Source organism: Podarcis bocagei (assembly GCF_964188305.1).
Source record: "Podarcis bocagei genome assembly, chromosome: 5".
NCBI lineage: Eukaryota > Metazoa > Chordata > Lepidosauria > Squamata > Lacertidae > Podarcis > Podarcis bocagei.
This window is the reverse complement of record NC_138129.1, coordinates 46,500,208-46,517,731: the sequence shown is the minus strand read 5'-3', so window position 1 is coordinate 46,517,731 and position 17,524 is coordinate 46,500,208. Positions and strand designations below refer to the sequence as shown.

At 44.3% G+C, this 17,524-nt stretch overlaps 1 protein-coding gene across 9 annotated transcripts in view; it reads left to right on the top strand.

The window, feature by feature from the left end:
- Positions 1-374: 374 nt before the first annotated feature.
- The window catches only part of PPARD (peroxisome proliferator activated receptor delta), a 47,736-nt gene continuing 30,586 nt past the window's right edge, over positions 375-17,524 (top strand). For 2 of the 9 annotated variants that reach the window (XM_081195821.1, XM_081195815.1), the window contains exons 1-2: positions 5,301-5,395; positions 14,833-14,973. Coding sequence is in view for 1 of the 9 variants with exons in the window: in XM_081195823.1 (XP_081051949.1) it covers positions 5,338-5,395 (58 nt within the window). In the remaining 8 variants the exon portion in view is untranslated. Of the gene's footprint in view, positions 487-5,300; positions 5,396-9,010; positions 9,890-14,832; positions 14,974-17,524 lie in introns of those variants that run through there. The other 7 variants (XM_081195823.1, XM_081195820.1, XM_081195816.1 and 4 more) reach the window with 7 other exon arrangements.

Below are 17,524 nucleotides of genomic sequence, written 5' to 3'. Positions count from 1 at the left end.
ACCGCGACCAGATGCAGAAAGTCCCTGGCCCTGTTTGCATCCGCCTGTCTGATGTCGGAGACGGGAGAACGTCCACTTCTTGCTCCCGCTGGAGGGACTCTCCGCCCTCGGACGGCCGCTTCCATGGAAGAACCCGCTGCCACTCGACCTCCTGCCACCGGGGCAGGAGGTAGCCAGCCACAGGGTGGGCCTCCTTTGCTGACGAGAGAGAACCTTCTCTCCTCAGGGGGGCGGGAAGGGGCTTGGGCCGTCGTCGTGGCGATATGCTAATACCTCCCTCGCGCCTCTGACTGGCCAACGGGGGTGGCGATGCGAGGTGACGCCAGGCCCAGCGCGCGTGACGCGAGCGAGCGAGCGAGAGGGTGGGCGGGGACAAAAAAAAAGGAGAGAGAGATTGCTGTGGTTGTCGGGCCGGGTTGGGGTTTCTCATGACAAAAGTTCTGCGCCGAGGGCGGCCGGGGAGCGCGCGCCCTTCGAGGCCGGCAGGTGAGGTGGCGGGGGAAGCGGGCGGCGTTTGTAGGGCGGAGAAGGGACGGGGGCAGTTCTGTGTGGCGCCTCGCGAGACGGGAGCTTGGGGGGGGGGGCGGTTGTCGGTGCCCTGGGGTATCTGCCGAGGCCTGTCCGCCTCCGGGGTGCCCTGTGGCCGCTGCTCCGGGTCAGCTGCAGCTGAGCTTGGCCCCGTTGCCTGGCTGCGTGCCTTGCCCGGTGACACCAGCAACCCCCTTTCCCCCTCCGAGGCTTGGGGGGAAGGATGGAGGCACACGGCACAGGACAGCTGGTGCTCGCTTGCCCCTTCCTCCCGTCCCCCACCCCTCTTGGAAGGAGGGGGGAAGAAAACAAATAAGGAAAACCTGCGTCTTAGCTTTTCCTTCCCTTCTCTCCAGCCCAGTTCTAGGTTATGCTACTCCCTGGGCAACTCGCCCCCAACAACAAACCCCCATTCTCCAAAATCCAAACCCACCAAAGCGAGTGGCGGATCGGGCGTGCTTGTAGCATGCTGTGGAGGATCGGGCCCCGTGGCGTTGCATGATCCGCTGCCTTCTCTCCTTGCTTGCTTGCCCTCTTCCCTCTACATTGGAAGTAGAGAGGGTGAGGATGGGACTTGCTGGGCCCAGTCCCCTTTGCCTGGTGTGTCCCCCAAGGGAGTGGCAGCAGTATCCCCTCCTCACCCTTTCCCCTTCCCACTCAGATGGCAAAGGGGCAGCTGATGCTACTACCTTTCCCAGCAAAGTAGGGAAGTGAGAGGCAGTGGCGGGGACCGGCTGACGCTACCTGTAGGGAGGTCACCACCCAGTCAGAGTGAAGGTAGCTGCTGTTGCTTTTGCCCACTCTCCTCTGTAGATGGCACTGCGGAGAGAAGTTGAACCAACCGAGATGCCCAGAGAAAATAGTGGCTATCCTGGCAGGAGTTGCCTGCCTACTGTGTTGGGAAGGAGGAGGCTCTGCAACACTTTCTGAGCTATCACCTCAACCCTCTTGCCCTCTCTAGGGGGTGCAGTACTGTAGGTTTTACCCAGTCCTCACTACTTGGGAACCCAGAATGGTTAAAGTCAGCTGGCCCTGCATGGAATTGTTGCCTTATCCTCTCTCTCTGGGTGGCACGTCAATGGGAATTGGGGCCAGGGACTCCAATCCTTATTTTCCCTATTGTGGTGACAAGAGGGACAATGAGAAAAGAACAAACAAGCTGAGGGGGGCAGCTTATCCCCCCCCCCCCGTGGCACCATGAAGACCAGTCCTTCCTAGCATGCTGCCCAGAGAGAGCAACCATGATCTGCCACCTCTGCCAAGCTGGTTATCCTCTTTTTAGTAGTGTAGTGGGCTGCATTGCTTTGATGGGGTCTGGAGAAGGATGAAGGAAAGTGGAAGCATGTGCTGGCAAACAGTCATACTACTAAGCCACAGAGGAAGAAAACATCAAAGAACAGCTGTCAACAAAAGTGATAGGAAGAGACAGAATAGTAGATTTGTGCTTCACTCTGTTCTTATCCTGATATAGTTTTATCTAAGCCTGAAATTCAATATAAATTTAGAGTACTGAGTGGACTAAATAAAATACATTCCTGATTATGATATTTGATTCTAAATAACTTTTTTTATGGAAAGAGATGCTTTAAAAGAACATTAGTTATTGCCCTTTATTATTTGACAGTTGGAATAGTGATAAAATTATCCTTGCTAAAGTTCTTCAGGGATAGCTCTGCCGGTAGATCATGAGACTCTTAATCTCAGTGTTGTGGGTTTAAGCCCCATGTTGGGTGAAAGATTCCTGCATTGCAGGGGGTTGGATTAGATCAGTGTTTCCCAACCGGTGTTCCCCGGCACACGAGTGTGCCGTGAGACACCGGCTGGTGTGCCGCGAGATGCCTGGAGGGAGGCGGGCGAGTCGGGCGGCGAGAGGCGGGGCGGGGGCGGCGAGGAGAGGCCGCGCCTCCTGCTGCTGCCTGGCGCTCCTCCTCGCAGCCGGCAGCGCTGCCTGGGCGCCTCCGCGCGACTCTGTCTCGCTGGGTTTGGTCTCCCAGCAGAGACGGGTCACACGCGCCCCTCCCTCCCTCCCTCAGCCTGCGCGGAGGCGGATTGAGCGCAGCTGAGAGGAGCTGCCGAGGGAAAAAACGTTCACTTTTGTGCGTCCCTCCCGGCGTGACGCTGCGCGCTGACGTCACGGGGCGGGGCTTTAATGGTGGTGTGCCGCGAGATTTTTTTTTAGTACACAGGTGTGCCGTTGCCCAAAAACGTTTGGGAAACACTGGATTAGATGACCCTTCCAACTCTGCAATTCCATGATGTTAAAAAGGTTTTGAAGAAAATGCTGTCGTCTTTGATAGTTGCTGCTTCCTGAATTTTATTAAAGTAAAAGGCTCATATTTGTCATGGTGTAGAGTCTTTCAAAATGCTCTGGTTTGCTTCTGGTTTTGGTGTGAAAAATCCCTAAACCAAAGATGGCGAAGCTCCCATCTGTGGGCCAAACTGGGCCCAGCACAGAGTCCCAGACCCAGTTTGGTCCTTGAGGACACGTCCAAACCACCCACACCTGGCCTATGTGTGGCATTAGGTGTTGGGCTGGTACAGACATGCCTTCAAATGAACGTTGAGGAGCTCAACCTGTAAGCTCCTGATTACTCCTTTGCTTGGAGCAAAGGACTCTCCCATTACCCATAATGACATAATGGAATTGGCAAGTGGGTTGTCCTGTTAAATCTGTCAAAGGTGGCCTGCAGGTTGGCGAAAAAGGTTCCCCACCCTTGCCCAAAGCCTTTATTAAAGTTGAGACAGATTCACATGATGCTTGGAGGTGTTTGTTCAGATTTATAACGTGTCCATGAAACTTATCTGTTACATGCATGCAAAATTAGCATGGGGAGGAAGCTATAAGGCAGACTGGACAGCAATGTGATAATGCTAGCCTTAACACAGCATCAATCAGTCCCCCAAAGCAACAGCAGACTTCTGATACTATTTCTTACCAGACAGCTGCAAGGACGCAACTTCCTCTTTTCCTGGATATATTTAAACTACTGCAGTCATACCTTGTGTTGTGTTGCGTCTTTTTGGCTTGCGAACGCGGCAAACCTGGAAGTGTATACTTCCGAGTTTTGCCACACACGCACATGCAGAAGCGCTCTATTGCGCTCTGCGCTTGCACAGAAATGCCACTCTAGTTGCAGACTTTTTGGGTGCGAACGACACTCCGGAATGGATCGTGTCCACAACTAGAGGTACCACTGTATACCTAACTTTTTGGTTCCCACACAGGAAAATGGGATGTGATGCAAACATTCTAGTGGCTTTATGGTAGCCACCAGCCATCAAAAGAAATTGAGCAAATACCTTAAAAGTTATTTAGCTACACAAGAGCTGGACAGGAGGATCTGTGGGCCTTCCAAATCAACCCCATCCAACATGGTCAGTGATCAAAGATAGTGGGAGTTATAGTCCAACAGTGTTTGGTAGACTAACAAGTTTCCCACTCCTGGCCTAGTAAGAAGGTCATTCTCAAGCTTTGCATGACAGAAAATACCACTAACAGGAACCATATTTTGAATTGAGCAATGAAAGGCCAGCGTCATTGTCTGAAACTTATCACAAGGGAGTGAGTCAGTGGACAAGGTCAAAGGGTTCTTTAACTTCTTTCTCCCCAGTGAATGCTCAAAACCTCTCCTTAATATGCACCTTAGCTCATTCTGTCCATGAGCTAAGACAATGGAAAACAACATTGAGCACTGAGGGATAGAAAACACATATAAACTTTGGTTTTGTTCACAATTTGGGAGGTGTAGGGCAAGGGTCCTTGTTTTCTCTCTTGTGATAAGAGGGGACCCATACTTTATGTTTACTTTTAGGTATTTTTATACTTCTTTTGTCTCTCTAAGGAGCTGAGAACATACTTCTCTCCTCTCCTGTTCTATCCTAATAACAATCCTGTGAGACAGCTAAAACTTAGAGAATTGTGTGAGTAGAGTTCAGAGCTAACAAGTGAGCTTCATTGATGAACAGGGAATTGAGGCCACATTTCCTAGGTCTTATTCTGACACCCGACTATTACCTGCTGCACCACACTTGAAATGTTCCCTCAGCCTCCTCTCCTCGCCCCTCTCCTTGGAAGTCCTCTGGGCTGCCGCAGCTGCTGCCCCTGGTCTCTGAGGTGCTCCCCTGCCCCAAAGAGAGGTGCCTCTTCACACTGCCCCACAGGGGCCTGGGAAGCACCCCCTGGCCAGCCCCAGAGGCACCATTCACCTCGGGAGCTTGTAGCCAGGGCTGCTGCAACAAACAGCCACACATGCCTTTGGGAGGCATAGATGTAAGAGGGAATCAGAGGAGGGAATAAAGGAAAGAGGGACAGAGGCCAGTGTTGCCCGTGGCGCCCCCCTAACCATCATTCACGCCACCCCAGGGTGCCATGGCACACTGGTTGAAAACCACTGCCTTAAGAGCTCTTCAGCACTACAACTAGATCCTTAATAAGCATCCATCTAACTACACAAGAAAAACGTAGCTATGTAGCCAGAATATGACTTTCTGGGGTTAGGATGGGGGAGCTTATGGGCCTCCAGATGTTGTTGGACTCCATCTACCATCAGCCACAACCAGTGTGGTTGTTGATGATGCAAAATGTAATCCAAGAGTATCGGGAGGGCCACAGGTTCCTTATCCCTCTGTGTTTATCTAAAGCAAATCCTAAAGCTCTGTTTACTTGTTTGGAATGAAGCCCAGTTCAGTACATTTTTCTTTGCGCATGCTTCATATTGCAACCTTTTTTTGGTGCCATTTATGCATGGAGTTGAAACGTGTTTTGCTCTCTTGCAGTTTCTTTCCACTTGGAACTTCCTTCATGCTGACATGGTAACGACAGGTTGGCTTTCACCAACAGGTGAACGGAGAAATTTGGTCAAAAGAGGTAACCTGCTCTTAAAATCTCAGTTTGGGGGTTCTAGGTATATTTGATTATATATTGGATTATACTCTGGAAAGTTCCAGCAATGGATGTGGGGGTTGTTTTCAGATTCTGTTGGTTTCATATTCTGCATGTGATAATAGTACTTCTTATTGTTTGAACAGCTGACAAATATAAATGAACACGATATCTCTCAGTGTTATCTGTGAAATACAGTAATAAACGAGAGAATGTATATTAACCTTCTGTTTTAATCTGTGCTTTAGAGTATTATGGAGTGTGAGTTGGAGTTGTGGGTAGCATGCTGCTAAATTCTACTCATGTTTGGTAGTTTATTCTCTGTATCTTACAGCACTCCCTCTGTGAAAAAGAAGAATTATTAGCATTTAAATGAGTGCATGTTAGACACTGATGCTTTCCTGTGTTTTTGTAAAATACTGTTAGTCCCTGAAATTGTTCCAAATCCTGTTCATTAAATGATATGGGTGGTAATTAACTAAGTTTCGCTCAGAGTAGACCCATTGAAATTAATGAATATGACTGTATAAAGTTAGCTAATTTTAATGGGTCTACTTTCATTGAAACCTAGTTGAATACCTTTCTGTGCAATTCTGCTGCATGAAAAGGATTCACATATAGTTTGTAAATACTGTCACTGCCTATCTTTGGAAGGCTTAGCTGACTGATTCACAAGCCTAGTTACCTTGGTTAAGACAAGGCTGTTGTTTCTTAGTACCAGGTATAAGTTATGTATTTCCCTGGCTTTACCAGGTTTGATATAATGCACAACTCCACCCTCTGTGTAGCCTTTTAGAAATGAGGACAGAAAATTATAGTGGTTTTGTTTGTGCTCTTCTGCAAACTCATCTGTTCATATTTAAGGCATTCCCACACTGCCAGTTCAGTAAAGCTAAAGGTTGTAAATTAATGTTTGAGCAAATAGAGGAGCTACTATGTTTTCTGGAATTTTGTGCAATGTGATCTCCTTGTCTCGCCTATGCTGACCCAGTGGTGTGCTGAAAGAACTAGCATGGACCATTGTCATTGTTTTGTGGTATATGGAGATTAGCTGGAATGAAGTGGAGCATCTGAAACCTAAGAGAAATCCCAAGTAGCTTTCTGTTTATTATCTCCACCATTATTTATTTGTATGCCACTTTTCCATGCTGAACCATCCTCAAAATGGCTCACATCAAAAAGTTTATGTAAGATAATTCACTAACAATTACAATACATAACAAAATTTAAATAGTCATATAAACAAGAGGCTAATGAAAAAAATCATGTTAGCAAATATGCATTAAAATTAGTCCATTGATAATTCCTAATAAGGTCCAACAATAAAATACAAGAACATAATCCAGATAACAGCAAAAATAATATAATGTATATCCAAAATGGAATCTTAAACTCACTCTTACATTTACTTTAATCTTTAACTTTCTGATGGTAACAAAACTGTTTATTGCAGAAGATTTATTTCTATAATTTAATATCACCATTGCATCTTCACTGGACTTGTCATATTTTATTAGAAGAAGGAAGAATTATTATTATTTATTAAGGGTATTCAACCTGCCTTTCATCCCAACATCCTAGGGGCAGGGTACAATAGATTTCACTTCTATAGTTGCTGTAAAATGAATGCATCTGTATTAGAACTATATTGAAACTGTTTTTAATTTGTGGAAGTGTTTTTACTTATCTTGCTTTATGTTTATAACTGTTTTACTTGTTTTATAATTGTATATTTTTATGGTTGTAACCTGCCCAGGGACTTTATAGTAAAGGGCAAGTAGCAAAAAAATAAACAGACGCCTTCCTTTTAAATATGAATATGTAGCTTGATACTGATTGTGAAACGATTGTTTATTTTATTGCTTTTGTAAAGAAAATGCCAAACTTTTAGAGTGCCCTTTGTTACACTGTAATCACAAGGCAGATTCCTTCAAGAAGTGATCCTCATGATAGAACAGGTTTTGTGCATGGATCACACCCTCTGTAAAAACAAAAGCCTGAAATGGGGATACAAAATCCCTGTCATACCACTGCAAGCACTTCCAGAGTAGGAACAGTGACCCTTCTGTTGCCTTTTTGCTGGGGATGAAGAGTAAAATCCAAATATTCCTATTCACCAGTGGGCAACAGGAGGGGAGAAGAATGAATTTCTGAACTGGTTGAGAAGCAGTGATATTTAGTGTGCTCGGATTGCTTTGTGTTTGGGAGAGTAACAAAATGCTTTAATAGAAATTGCACCCTTTTACTCTTAAGTCAAATTACCAGTTTTGAAAATATACTTGTGTTGCGACAAATACACAGGATTAATTGTGAATGGCTCTTGTAATGCAGGATTCTTTTAAAGATGCACATGTAGTATACTTCACTCAGTAACAAGAGTATAAGCAATTTAGACGACAGAGGGCACTGTGCTGCCTATTGTTTGTGCATGCAGGTGGCAAGATGTAGAGACCACTCAGTGCACTTAGAGCCCAAGGCCAAATGCAAGTGCTGCCTGCGAGAGGATGGCTTCCCTGTGCACTAAACAGTGTGTGACTGCATTTCTTCTACACATCATGTGCTTCCATGAAGCAGCAAATGGGAAGCCATCTGCACCCTTCACACCCAGAAACTAACCCTGCAACCTGGCAGATGCTCTGTGTGTTCATGTTTAAATTGTGTATGGGGTGTGGTGGTGCTTAGAGTGTTGGACTAGGACCTAGGAGACCAGGGTTCAAATCCCCACTCAGTCATGAAGCTCAGTGTGTGATCTTGGGCCACTCACTGTATCTTAGCCTAACCTACACCCCAAGATTGTCGTGGGGACAAAATGATGAGGGTGGTTGGGGGAGCCATGTATGCCGCCTTGAACTCCTTGGAGACAAAGGTGGGATATAAATGCAATCGGTCAATAAAATAAACCATTGTAGGTGAAGGAATATGGTTAGGAAGATCCATATAATTATTGCTGGGCAGACTTACCAGTTTTGGCCAGGAAAAAGGAGTTGGCTAGAACAGCACATTTGGATCCACTAGCTTCTGCAAAAGCTGGGTGCAGGGTGGTCAGTCTGTGCCAGTTCAGCTACAACTTGAATCCTTCATCTGCCTCAGTCTGATGAGTCAAGGTGATTTTGAAGAACTTTAGGAATGGCATGCAGGTTAGCACCTGCTTTATCCATCTCCATGAGAAAAGACAAGATTGGGAAGTGTGTGTGTGTGTGTGTGTGTGTGTGTGTGTGTGTGTCTGTAAAATATGAGTTACAGTAGTGTGTGTGTTCATGTGTTCTAGATATATCATGAGTTAGAATGGTATAACTCTTCTCATTCCTACTGAGGGTAGGATTATTGTTTTTCTGGCATGGAAAGAGAGACTTAGAGAGAGGTGGTTAAAATTACTTGCTGGCAATATGTTTGATACAAGATTATTTAATGATATTGTGAAATTAGAGAGAGATTTTAGTGGTAATTTGCCCTGTTGTCTTTTTTAAAAATAAAAAACCCCATCTTGATTAGGGTAGCTAACTAGTGGCTTTACAGATGTTTAGCACTACAGTTCCCATCAGATTCAGCAAGTATGTCCAATGGCCACACTTTGACCACCTCTGCCCTAGATTAGTCAGTTGGTTAAAGATTTTTGATTCTCTAATGAGGTGACATTAAAAGACACACTGTGTGTGTGTGTGTGTGTGTGTGTGTGTGTGTGTGAAGATCTCGAAAGCATTAGATACTCAGAGCCTTGCAATTAAGGTATCTTTAACAATAAACATCAGGAGGCTTTTCAGTGAAGAGTAGGTATGGGATGAATGATAATTCTGGCTTGTGTTTCTGGTCATTGGTCTGGTTCAGAAAACTACATTCCCTTCTTGTTCCTAGTTGGTAGTCATGGGAGATTTACAAGTTCTAACACCCTGTTCAAAGAGGGAGAGCTCATTCTGAAACCTGCTTGCTTATCTTCTCTGTATTACCTGCATTTGGCATAATAGCCGGGAGTGGTGTAGTGACTGTGTCATTTCCATGGCAAAAGAACAGCTTCCGCCTGTTTACTTTTCTGATTTTTATTTCAAAAGCTCTTTTCAGGAACTTTGTAAACATGAATGAAAAAGTGTGTATGTTGGGGTGGGGGTGGGGAGCAAAACTGGCTTATATGCTCTGGGTCACTGTGGGTGGCCACTGCCTCAATTCAAAAGAAGCCTCCTGCACCCTGATCATGACATGGGTCTGAATTACTGACTTGTAACACCACCAGTGAATTTTCTGGGGACTCCCTGCTTCCCCTGGCTTAATTAGTGCTTCATATACAACCCTCTTCTAAAACTGTACTGAGAAAGGGCAAGGAATTTGAGTGCAGTCATGAAGCAGTAGCTGTGCTATTTTCTTGGCCAGCAATTCCATAAACACTCTGAGCAGGTGGCAGAGGCAGAGGCGGAGCGATAGAGAAGTACACAAAAGTCACATGCTCCTTTCAGATGCTGCAGGCATTCTGCTGAATTCTCCTGGCGGGTGAGTTGCTGTTTTTCATGGTTTTAATATACTGCGGCCAGTGTGCAGGCAAGAGGATGTTTAGGGTTCTGTAATGTAGGGACAATATATTGCCTGGAGTCAGTAAGACCTTAATTTCTGTTTTCTTAGCATTTGGAAACGGAGACGCTGTGTGGGGGTTACAGAGATCTAGGCTGGAGACGCGTGAGTGGCCTCTGATCTATTCTCAGTTCTGTTTGTTTGAGCTGCAGGATCATGAATAAGTGGTGTGTGTTTTGTTATGAGAATTCTCATGGAAGGTAGTTCAACATGCCACTGCCCTGAATCTTTCAAAGCAACTGTGTTAATTAAGCTCAGTATATCAGCATCGGGTTTCTGCTGAGTCTGCTTTCAATAGGCTCTGCCTTTGTTCAGAGACACAGATCAGCTGTGTTCCATCTTACCCGAATGAAATGAAACCCTGCAGTGTGATTTTCTGAACTTTTTGGTGAGCATGCAACATTAGTATAACAGTTTCTTCCCGAAGCAGATTATATTTGAGCACCTGCTATTAAAGTAAAGCACTGGCATTTCTCTTTCTAAGTAGCTGAACTCTGCCAGCAGTAACTCATAATATGGTCATTTTAATGTGGAAGATGTTGTAGGATTTTAGGTGTTGGCAATGTACTGTCTTTCTTCTTTTAGAGACTGAGCATTAAAATCTAAAATTGAAAAGCAGCATAACATTCCAAACAGACGCAGCAGGAAATTGTTGTTCCCACAGAGCAATTTCACAGGTCAAGTAGAGCTATTAAGGTGAAAATGCTGATGAAACATCAATTATGATACTTAGAGATATTGCCATTGTTGTGAAAACTGCTGTATAGTGCATACAGCAAAGTCATCAAAATATTCAGTAGTATACAGATGCTGGGCACAATTGAAAACTGATTATCTTTGAGGCTTTGGAGGTTTACATTACATTCTATTTTTTTAAGCAGTGGGTGTTATTCAACTGAGTTTTCTTCAGAGTAGATCCATTGAAAAATGACTGAATTGGGTCCATTAATTTCAATAGAACTATTCTGATTTCACTATTTTAATTTTTTTTGAAGCCACCATTCCTTGGAGAAGGACATGGGATATAAATTTACAATAGTGATGCAGTTACTTGCAGCTGCTATTCTTTTAAGTGTCTCTCTGTGCCAACCCATAAATAGGATCTGTGCATGTACAATGCCCATCTTTCAAAGATGACTGTGACATGTTTATCCCTTCTGTTGACCAAAATTTTTAGTACCCAACCATCAACTCTATCAAGGCATTGGGAGTAAGACTCGCCCTTTCGATTCCTCTTTAGTTGCCACATACTAGAGAAAGTCCTATCCGTTCTTTTCACAGCTGGAATTTTGTTCGTATCTGAAACAAAACAATCTGCAAGATAAAGCCCTTTTTGCACTCCTTTCCCATCCTTTGAGAGGATTAACATTTTCATTTCAGAAACACTGCCCTGGTGGTGTACAGTCTTCAAGAAGCATGCAGAGTGCAGGAACAGATGCCCAGTCAAATGGTCAACATCTGTGGTGAATTTGGCTGGGCAAAGACCATATAACGGAGGCATGCTAAAAGTCTACCAAAGAAAAAAGCATCCATTTGTCAAAGTTCAGAGCTGCCCTCTCTGGAAAAGCCTTTGCTGCTCTTGACATGACTTCTCAAGGCCCTTAAAAATAATTTCTTACTTAAAACACCACTACCAAAACATCTGGTATTCTGATCTGCATTTCTTGGGGAAATAAAAGGATATAAATCTAACCAATTAATCTTAGACTTATAGAGTTGGAAGGAACCCCAAGAGTCGTCTTGCTGTCTTCACTCTTAGTATAACTATATCACAGTCTGTTCCCACATTCATTCCATTTCTGAGTTGATTATTTGACCACAGTCTTATTTGTATTTATTGACAAAAAAGCTTCAGTCTGTTTTCCACATGTGGCCTTGATGCTGGCAAGAGAGCTTACTGGGAAGAGATGCTGCTCTTCAGATGTACAGATAGGGTTACACCCTGGCAGGAAAACTTTCTCACGGGCCTTTTGTGTTGCTTTAAAATAGGAAATATGATACTAGCTTTCAGGAGCAACCAAACCTATTTTTAACAGATGCTTCCGAGTAGGGGCATTTTATATCTTCCTATGTACGAAAAAGTTTTTCACACTGCAGTTTGTGTGACTGCCAGTTGGCAACCACATAAATTGCAACACAACAACAGCGGGCAAAGTCAGTGACCAAAGCAGGCAGGTCAGTAGCACGAGTAAACAGGCCAGCAGAGCAAGCAAGTGGGTAGGTGGGTGGCCCAGGTGGGCTTTGCCATGTCTCTCCTGTTGTTGTTGCTGCCACCCTCTGCCTCCTAGCTTGGTTTCATGCGTGGACAATGAGGGGAGACAAGCTCCCCGTCATTGTCGCCACTGCTGCTACAGGTTAAAAACATTCTCTCCTTAGTTCACTGCCACCAGAAAGAAGTGTCCATTTATAAATGCACGCTTTCTTCTGCCAGCAAAAGCGGTGCTTTCATGCCCCTCTTCTCTGTGATTGACAGTGATGGGGGATCTTGAGACTAGGGTGAAATGTTGGAGGAGGCACGAGTTTTGGACAAACTGTGAGATAGAGTTTGGAAACAGGGTGGGTTGTGATGGGTATATGGGGGTGTTGGGGTGAAGGAGCTGTAAGGATATGGGAGTTGTCAAGACAGTGTGGGGTTTGGCAGGGTTGGTGAGCAAATGAGAGTCCCAAGTGGTGATAAATGTCATACTGATACAGATGGTGAACATTAGTAGGAGCAAAGCCTTTTGTTGTCTTCTCCACTGCCCCATCCTCCCAGCATAGTATTACATCATTTTTTATTTGATTTGTAAATGTTTTACCCATATATATATATATATATATATATATATATATATATATATATGAGAAATCTGAGATTTCTGAAGACAAGTACAGGCTAGTGAGATCCTGCCATTTTTGCTGCCACTTCATTCTGTGTTTGCTTTTATGACAGGTGAAGTTGAAGTTGCTTTTCTTGGCAACTCTTTCTTAATACCTTTTGAAAATCCATCAATTCCAACGTATTTCTTGTTTTGGACTCAAAAACCAGTAACAGTGATTGATGTCTTTTTTGGGAGGGGGAGGGGAGAAAAAAATACACTGCCCTGAGAAATGTGGGAGAGCTATTATGCCTTACTAATCCCTGTGAAAATCATTAACAGAATTGTCTCCTGTTGTTTGCTCAGTTTTTAATCCTCACAGTGTTATCTAAAGTAATCTTACTTCTGAAGAGACAAGGTTTATAGACCGCTCTGATTGAAGGAGGTTTGGACCTGTCTTTTGTAATACTGCAATTAAATGCTTCAGACTTGAGGGGGTCTTCATCAAACCCACTTTGTTGCATGAAGGAACTCCCCAAACCCCTTATTACCAGAATAGCAATTTTTGAATTGTTAGCTTGAATATGCATTTCTTTATTTTATATATATAGATATATTTAAAGTATTCACTATCAAAATTTTCCCCTACATGTAAGCATGCTAAAATTTCCACAGGAAAAATCTCTAGATTTCTATAGAAAGCCTTTGTTCCTTCTTCATGAATGACTCATAGAGAAGTTTCTACACAGATCTTTCAACTTCCTTGTGAAAAAAATAGGTTCCTATGACATTGTCTTGTTTTTCCTCTTTACTGATGGGGTTTCTAGCAACTGCTCTGTAAAGTGTGTGGTCTAGATTCTAATCCTCACTTGTTCTGTTATTCTGGATGAGTTTTAAATTCATGCTTGTGAAAAAATGGCCACTATTCTTAAAGACTGACAAATTATTGTTGGAGGCACCTCTGCCTGTAGTTAACCTTTTCGAGATTCTCTCCTTTCTTCACTCTGAAATAAGTAGACATATACGACTCCTCACATTTTCTGTAATCTTAAAATATAAAGATACATCTTAGAGCAGCCAAGAAGGCCCTCTTGATTGTTTGGAAGCAAGGTGTGCTTGGTGGCTGTAGCATTAATTTGGAAATTCTATTATTCTGAGATTGAGCAAGCTTCAGCACTTTTGAGAAGCATTGGGAAATCACCCTTTTGGGGGCTGGCTTCCAGTGGCTAGATTTAAGATTTTAAGAGGCAGGAATTTTAATAAGTGTTTTCATCTTATTTTTTAACCCATGTTGTTAATCCTTTTCCAAGGATAAGGGAACCTGCCACGATGCCCTTGGAACTTGCTCTGAAGCCTCTGGTTCTGATCTCTTTGGGAGACTTTGTCCTTGGCAGAATGGATGGTGTGGTAGATTTTGTTATGACTTAGCACTGCCTTGTTGGCCTTGGTGCCATCGTTTCTTGGTGTACAATGATATGACTCTTACTCTCTCATGGGCATAGTGTCTGATAGTCTTAGTGTTGCAGGGCCATCTGTTCATCCGCAGGTGTTTTAGTTTTGCACACTGAAAATGTATTTGGGTGCCAGACAGGAAAGTGTTGATATGACTGGCAAATGAGGTGAGAAAATGCAACTCTGTAAAGTTAATAATTCCAGATTTCTCACTGTTCAGTCAGCAATCTCAAGGCATCTGTAGAGGGGGCAAAAGAGTTGCTAAGCACTTTTCCAGCTGTCTCGGATGAGTGCAGCCTAGACTGCAATGCTACCAGTACAAAGCTGAATTGTTGGTGTGAGTGGCAGTTTCTCTCTGTGCCTAGGAAAACAGAGAGGGAGAGGAACCCACTAGCTTCTGGCTGGAAGTTCTTGACAAATAAAGTTAAATTATATGAAACTTCAGCATAGGCTTTCGTTCAGAATACAACGTATGGGCCACTTGCAAAAGAAAGTAAGGCTATAGTCTTAACCCAACTTACCTGAACGTAAGCTTCATTGAAGTCAATTGAACTTATTTCTGAGTAGACATGGTTAGACTTCTGCTGTAAGTCTGGGTTTAACGGCATTGAACAGCTTTCCTCAGCCTGGTGTGCCCTCCAGCGTTTTGAATTCACTCCCATCTGCCCCCGTCAGCATGACCAACAGTCAAGAATGAAAGAAGTTGTAGTCTGAAGCCTTTGGAGGATAACAGATTGGAGAAAGGCGACTAAGAAGGTAAGGAAACAAGCATTTAAGGCAGAAATAAATCACAATTTTCTGCTGTCTGTAATGCCATTTACAGGTTTTTATTCAGAAAGCAGTTTTATTGAGAAAATAATAAATACAGTTTAGTATAGCTTACATATCATAAATATGCAAGAATGCCATCACCCTGAAGTTTGATTGGGCATAGATAGGTGGCACTGTGAATTATAGTACTGTATGATGAAGGGAAGTGAGCTGTGGAGGGACAGTTGGAACATGCTGCAGCAGCCCTGGACCGCTGGCTGCATTTGAAAATGCAGGCTTCTCTGCGGCTTCCTTCAGCAGCAGCAAGTGCTTGGAAACCCCACAAAAGATTTTGACAGGAGGGTGGAACAATCATGTGATACCATAAGAATGTCATGTGTGTGGAAGGTGGGTTGCTCTCCCTACTTGTCAAAACTAGCATGTGGGGTGGGACCCAAAACACTTGCCTACTCTTGGCGTAAGGCGTTAATGGGGAAAGAATGGAGATGTTGGGGGGGGGAAATAGGTAGGATTGGCAAGCATTTTTATATAGGCGGCTGCTTCATCAGCAGGAGAGCAAATCTACAGGATGACTACACAGTTTTTGTCCTGTTAGATCTCTGCCTTCAGGTGTTTGTGCTGATTGCAGTGAGTGGTACTGCCTGACTGCTAGTTGAGTGGATATAGCTGGAGTGTAGATGCAGAATCTGATGTGTGCAGTAGGATCAACTGTGGCAGGGTACCCCCAAAGCCTTATGAGGAATGGTTGAGGGAGTTGGATATGTTTAGCCTGGAGAAGTGAAGATTGAGAGGTGATATGATAGCCATTTTCAAATATCTGAAGGGCTGTTGCATGGAAGATGGAACAAACTTGTTTTCTGCTGCTCCAGGGGGTAGGACCCAAAGCAGTGGATTCAAATTACAGGAAGGGAGATTCTGTCTAAACATGAGAAAGAACTTTCTGGTGGTAAGAGCTGTTCGACAGTGGAATTGACTACCTCAGAGGTTGGATGGTCAAGGATTTGTTAAGGATTTCTCAGCTATGATTCCTGCATTGCAGGGGGTTGGACTAGATGACACTCAGGGTTCCTTCGAACTCTACAATTCTATGATTCTAGGACACTGAAAATGAGAATGTGGAAAGCAGGCCTGTGAAAGCCAGGAAGAGGAGAAACTTGGTTTGGTGGGTTCCCTCTGAGTGAGAGACAGCATAAGGAGAGTTGTTATGAAGTTACTACCTTCCACCTGAAAGTGTGGGATGTGCCCACTACTGGACCTTTGTTTATTATCTGTGGCCCTAATTTCCCAGCTGTATAGTGTGACATTGGATGATGGTGCCAGGGTGTGCCTGGATGGGCAGGTAGGAAGGAGTTGTGAATATGTTCCCCCAGTTTCAGTGGTGATGGGTAGGGGAAAGTATAGCTGGAGTTGAGTGGCTGATTGGAAATGTAGCTGGTCTATCAACTGCCCTGTAGCCCAGTGGCAGAGCCACCATGGGACTGTTTTAAATGGTCATTGGTCCAGCACATCAGGCAGGGCACACTTTTGATGTTGTCTTTAGCCCAAGTGATATGAGGGATAGATCAAACTTTTTTTTGGTGGTGGTGGGGATGCAATTCAGTCCCTTGTCATGGTTGGAACATTAGTAGTAATTAGTAGTAAAGTAGGCCCACTTTCAAAGACTAATGGAATTTGAGGAGTTCCTGAATTCTTGAGGAATTCCTAAACACTCTGGACAATCCTGTTGATGCCCTGGTTTCACTATGGAGTAGTGAGATGAAATGAGTGGTTCCTGAGCATCTTCTATGGCGTTGTGGAGCCAGGGCAGCTCCTTGGTATTCTAGAGAGCTTTGGGCTATGAAGCAAGCAGAATGAAGACTAGAGTGCAAGTGACACAAGTCTCACTCTGAAGCTAACTGAACGCTGGTTAGTCCAGTAACTGTGCCAGCCGTGTGGCAGTGCATGCAAGTTGCAAAGAAGGCTCATTCACAGCTTGCATTGCATTCACTAGTCACTGGCCAGTGGAATTATTTCAAACATTCTGGAGGTTCCTGACTTCCACAGAGGGGGAAGGACCTCTGGAGCATTAGAGGACCTACTGTGACCAACTGGCTATATATTTTGAGGATAAAGTCACTTGACTTCAGAGTGACCTTAATTCTGCAGTTATTGCAGTTCTAGATGAAATACCCAATGCCATAGTCAGTGATGTGTTGTGAGATCAGTTTCAGCTGATGCAGTCTGCTGATGTAGACAAGGTGCTGGCTATATGCCTGACCATGTATCCTCTTGATCCCTGTCCCTCCTGGCTTATTAAAGCTAGCAGAGGGGGTTTGACTGTTTGGGGCCAGAGTGTGGTTGGCACTGAAGTCTTTAAGGGGATGGTGTCTACTCCCTTGAAAGAGGCTGTGGTGCAACCTCTCCTGAGGAAACCAGGTCTGAACCCCTTGGACTAGAATACCAACCAGTTGCAACTACCTTTATTGGGGAAGGTGGTGAAGAGAATTCTGGTAGGACAGCTATAAGCATTATTGGATGTCATGGATTATTTAGGTCT